General features: G+C 46.1%; 1 protein-coding gene and 1 long non-coding RNA gene across 5 annotated transcripts in view; one reads left to right on the top strand and one right to left on the bottom strand.

The window, feature by feature from the left end:
- Positions 1-2,279, bottom strand: part of LOC114005372 (uncharacterized) — a 9,588-nt gene extending 7,309 nt beyond the window's left edge. Inside the window, exon 1 of one of the 2 annotated variants that reach the window (XR_003547232.1) lies at positions 1,632-2,279. This is a non-coding gene — a long non-coding RNA (uncharacterized LOC114005372). The remainder of the gene's footprint in view (positions 1-1,631) is intronic. The other variant, XR_003547231.1, reaches the window with a different exon arrangement.
- The window catches only part of MAST4 (microtubule associated serine/threonine kinase family member 4), a 195,124-nt gene that overhangs the window by 183,880 nt on the left and 5,905 nt on the right, over positions 1-5,339 (top strand). For all 3 annotated transcript variants that reach the window (XM_014582630.2, XM_014582627.2, XM_027766794.1), the window contains 3 exons: positions 977-1,113; positions 3,960-4,141; positions 4,498-5,333. In XM_014582630.2, the coding sequence (XP_014438116.1) occupies positions 977-1,113; positions 3,960-4,141; positions 4,498-5,333 (1,155 nt within the window). The remainder of the gene's footprint in view (positions 1-976; positions 1,114-3,959; positions 4,142-4,497; positions 5,334-5,339) is intronic.

Below are 5,339 nucleotides of genomic sequence, written 5' to 3'. Positions count from 1 at the left end.
AGAGGCCATAGAGAAAAAAAATTCAAAAAAAAAAAAAAAAAAAAAAGGAACAGTCATGCCCATCCCTGCCATGTGTAATCCCTCTGTCCCTGGTGATACCAAGCCCCTTCTCCTTACAGTTCCTATATTTTCAAGATCAGTGCCATCTCTGACTGTGAAAGGACACGTTTCTCCCTGGGTACTGTGGAATTCAGGAAGAGGCCATTGATGCCAGAGTGACTGTCCTCCTGCCCTGGGCACCCCTCAGCCCGGCAGCTGCCTCCATCTCCGGAGCGTGGTCAGGCCGCCCTGTCCCGGGATGGAGTACACGAGCACAGGACCCCCCCACACCTCCCGGGAATTACCTCACTGCACATGACCTGGTGAAAGAGACATTTCCTACTATCGGGCACAAACTTTCCAGCTCTACGAGCTGACAGGTTTCAAGGCGATGGAAAAGAAAATTTTTTAAGCAATTTAAGTCTTACTTAAATTTTGCTACTCTATGCTTGCTAGGACAGAGGAAAAATACAAAAAGGAGAAACAAGAATAATTAAGACTAGACAACACTGGGGACATTGTGATTAATAAATGCGGATGAAGATCACTGCTGCCCAGATCCCGTCTGTGTGTCACAGTCGGTGCTCAAGGCTCTGCAGGCTTTCCCTGCTGTCATCCCCAGACAAGCCTCTGAGATAGGGCCATATTAGCTGTACAGAGAATAGAGCCGTGGGCGGGGAAGCTGCCTGCGCAGGTCACACAGCTTGGATTGGAACTCACATCCATGGACTTCAGAACCCACCCTCTTCAGTGAACTTCATATTTTGCTTTCCATCTCGTTTATATTCTGTCAGGATTTGGTTGGCTGAAGTTTCTTTAGAATTGAGAAGCCTTTTATATATCTGTGCATATCAACTTTTGTCTTCAAATCTCTTATCTCTTCTGATCTGGCTTCATCACAGCATTTCCCATTAATACCACCTCATCTTTTTTACAGAGTGGAAATAAGGTGTCAATCACTACCACCCCATTTGAAAACACATCAATCAAAACAGGACCAGCCAGGAGAAACAGCTACAAGAGCAGGATGGTGAGGCGGAGCAAGAAATCTAAGAAGAAAGAAAGTCTAGAAAGGTTGGTGAAACCAGTCTTCTTTGTGAGTTTGGTATATACACTTAGCAGAGAAAAGTTACTTGTTACTTAAATGCGTACAGATAAGAGCGATCTGTTTCTCTGTAAGAAATGTTGGCTACAACTGACATATATTTATTTATACATTAAAGTTCACATGTATAATAGCATTATTTTTCATGAGTAAAGGACTTACATTATAGAAGGATTTAGATGGCTTTTTTATCCCGTGTGATGACCATGCAAAGTCCTCAGCTATGTAAGCCTCCAGACTTCATTTCATTTGAGTTGGATTTGAGAAACTAGACCTTCAGGAAGTTTTTCACATTAAATCTACATTTAAAATGTCCTTACATTATCTAAAAATAAACAGCTGGTATTTTTCTAAACCAGCTAGCTATTCCAAAACAACTGTATCTTTAAAGCTTCCAAATAAGCCTAGAAATAAAAGGGCTTTGTTTTACAACCCTAGCTGAAAACCAAAGTAGGTTGTACACACGTGCACTCTGGGAAGCACTGACCTGTTGCCTTTTCGAGCTCTCTGAAGACGCCAGCAGATGTGAGTCTGTTTCTGTGGAGACGCTCTTGCCAGGCAGCTCCCTGGGTGTGGCTCTGTACATTGCTGCAGTATCTCACCCTCACCACCTGGGCCTAGTGATTCTCACCGTAGAAAGAGGATTTCTGATGGCAGAAATGTAGGAAAATAAGCACATGGAAGATGAACGGTTTGCTAAATCCAGGGCAAGCAAAGTTATACAAGAAAGGAAACAAAATTATGTATTCCATGGCCCAAGTATGAACAGTATTTATGATACAAAATAAAACACCAGTCATTTTTCTAACCAAAAAGTTACGTTTCTCCATATTTGGAAGAGTAAAAAGAGGAGAAGTGTATTTGGTTGGAAGTCAGAAAGGAGTTGTATAGAAGCTTGTTCTCGTTTTCAGTAGCAGGAAATCAACAGAATTTCTAGAACTGAAAAAACTTAAAAATACCAGTGTAAACATGCTAGTTGACAGTATACAGACAGAAAAAGAAGCAGGTAAAATAGTAGAAAGTGGTTTCTCTAGGAGTGGAGGGAAAGGAGAGTAAAGGGTTTACTGTTTTTCATTGTAAGTCTATAGAAATGTCTGACAGTTTAACAAGGCACTAGTTTAACAAGGCGCTAGTACTTTGATCGCATACCAGTTCTGGGCTCCACCTCTTTTCTCGTTGTCTGTGTTAATGATTCTCTGTGCACCAAGAACACACTGTTTCAGGGTAGTGATGTTTAGACCTTCTCTTTAAGCACACCTCGGGCGGCTGAGGGTAGCTGGAGGAAGCAGAGCTCTCTGCAGCCACGTGCTCCGATAAGCCGGCAGAAGCTGTGCTCCTGGAGCAGAGTACACAGTCCCTTCTGCAGCAGCACAGTGCTGTCACTCTGCTGCTACAATAAGCTTCACCTTTCCCCGAGTTTCTAGGAAAATGTACAGCCTACATTGCCATCTGGAATATACAAGAGGCCCCATGGAAGCAATGTAGCAAACAGCGCTTTGTAGGGCTGCCCAGTATGGAACCTTGAGGAATTCTATATCAAAGTTACTATTTTTTCTAGAGACTCACTTGGCATTATCTCTTATAAACCATGTCAACATATTTGGGGGGTGTTCTCAGAAGCCTTCAAAGCATACCTTCCTCATAAACCTAACAAACAAGTAAATATCATTTTTTTAAAGAATTTTTTATTTAGGGGCCAGCAGATGGTTAATGGTTATATCGCTGGACTCCCACATAGTCAACTGCTGTTCGAGTCCCAGACCCAACAGCTTAAAACTCATGCCAGGCACATGTGTGTGTATGCCCAAAGTCCTAAGAGAATGAAGGAAAAGGGATTGCAGTATGACCACCCCACCACCCCCCTGGAGGGTGACTTCTTGCTTTCTGTCTCTCTGTCTCTCCGGGGAGCGCACACACCCTACAGCAAAAATCTAAAAACAAAACCCCCAAAATAAAATTATTTAATTAATTTTATTTATCACCTTTATTATTTTTTAATTTGCTATAGGGCATGTGCAGAAAGAGAAAAACAGACAGAGAAAGAAAGTGACAAAGCAAGTTGCCAGGTCTGGGACTCAAACTGCAATTGGCCATGTGAGAGTCCAATGCCTTAACCACCACACCACCTGCTGACCTCAGTGAATACCATTTTAATGTATTTTATATTTTTTCTATTTCCTCTGTTCTTCTTAGAAGTGTTTGGATTAAAAGAACCTCCATTATATATAGGCGGGGGGCGGGGGGCTTCAGAAAGTTCATGGTAAATGTGTATTATGAAGAAAATATGCAGGTCAGTTGGTGGTGTGGTGGTTAAGGCACTGGACTCCCATGTGGCCAACCATGGTTTGATGCCTGGACCTGGCAGCTTGAAACTCATAAACTCATGCCAGGTGTATATGTGTGTGTGCCCAAGATCCCAAGAGGAGAAGGTATTGTAGCATGGCCATCCTCTCTGGGAGGTGATTTCTCACTTTCTGTCTCTCCAGTGAGTGCATGTAGCCTATAGCAAAATCTCTTAAAAAACAAACAAACAAACAAAAACAAAACCAAAAAAACTACAAGGATTTAAAATTTTTGCATCAAAATAAATTCATGTTTAATTCTATTCTTCCTCATCCTGTCAAAAACTAGTCCTATATAAGTCATAAAATTGTTTTAATAGAAAAGTGGCATTCTCCTTTTCAGTAGAATCTGCTGTCACATCCCAGTCTCTGGCATAGAGGCTTTGAACTGAGTACACTGGTATGGGGGCGGGGAGGCAGGAATGGCTCTGAAAGTAAACTCTCTGATCCGCTTTTTCCTGCTTTCCCTCTAGGAGGAGATCACTTTTCAAAAAGCTAGCCAAACAGCCTTCTCCTTTACTTCACACCAGCCGAAGTTTCTCCTGCTTGAACCGATCCCTGTCATCAGGAGAGAGCCTCCCAGGATCCCCCACTCACAGCCTGTCCCCTCGTTCCCCTACACCAAGCTATCGCTCTACTCCTGACTTCCCGTCTGGTGAGTGAGGCCCCTGGTCTAGACAGAAAGAGAACTGAGAGGAGTTGATATCATCTTCTTAAACTCCAGGGAACGTGAGGCTTATTCCAGCTGACAGAAGGCAGTCTGAGGGTGTAAATGACATGGACAGGATTTACAAGAGGTCATTAGATGGGGATATCCTACCATTAAAATGAGGCAAGACATGTGGGGCTTGGTGTGGGAGGCTTCTCTGAAAAGTGTATCCCTCCGTAGTTAGATGCCAAGATCATTCACTACCCTTTAGCTGCCTTGCCTGCAACAGCCAGGACTAGAAGTATGGAAAGAAAAGGGAAGATGATGGCAGATGCTCACAGTGTTCTGTTTTCCACCCACAGGGACTAATTCCTCCCAGAGCAGCTCCCCAAGTTCCAGTGCCCCCAACTCTCCAGCAGGGTCCGGGCACATCCGGCCCAGCACCCTCCATGGCCTGGCCCCCAAACTTGGTGGCCAGCGATATCGTTCTGGAAGGAGGAAGTCGGCTGGTAGCATCCCCCTCTCCCCACTGGCCCGGACACCTTCTCCAACTCCTCAGCCCACCTCCCCACAGCGGTCACCGTCCCCTCTGTTGGGACACTCATTGGGCAACTCCAAGATTGCTCAAGCCTTCCCCAGCAAGATGCACTCCCCACCCACCATTGTCAGACACATCGTGAGACCCAAGAGCGCGGAGCCCCCACGGTCCCCGCTGCTCAAGCGCGTGCAGTCCGAGGAGAAGCTGTCACCCTCCTACGCCAGTGACAAGAAGCACCTGTGCTCCCGCAAGCATAGCCTGGAGGTGACCCAGGAGGAGGTGCAGCGGGAGCAGTCCCAGCGGGAAGCACCGCTGCAGAGTCTGGAGGAGAGCGTGTGCGATGCACCAGCCCTCAGCCGAGCCCGGCCAGTGGAACAGGGCTGCCTGAAACGCCCCGTCTCCCGGAAGCTGGGCCGGCAGGAGTCCGTGGACGATGTGGACCGGGACAGGCTGAAGGCCAAGGTGGTGGGGAAGAAACCAGAGGGCTTCCCAGAGAAGCAGGAGGCCCACCAGAAGCCTCATGGGCTTGGGAATGATCTAGAAAACCTAGCCATTTTCCGGCTAGAAGAGAGAGAGAAGAAAATCTACCCGAAGGCTCTGGACAGGCCAAGTCCTTACGAGAGTAAGGCGGCCATGCAGGAGGGCCCATCCCTGGGCAGCCTCCTG

The sequence above is a fragment of the Tupaia chinensis genome, unplaced genomic scaffold (assembly GCF_000334495.1).
Source record: "Tupaia chinensis unplaced genomic scaffold, TupChi_1.0 Scaffold143695_1, whole genome shotgun sequence".
Lineage (NCBI taxonomy): Eukaryota > Metazoa > Chordata > Mammalia > Scandentia > Tupaiidae > Tupaia > Tupaia belangeri.
Note: the sequence above shows the minus strand (reverse complement) of the source record. Positions and strands in the feature narration are given on the sequence as shown.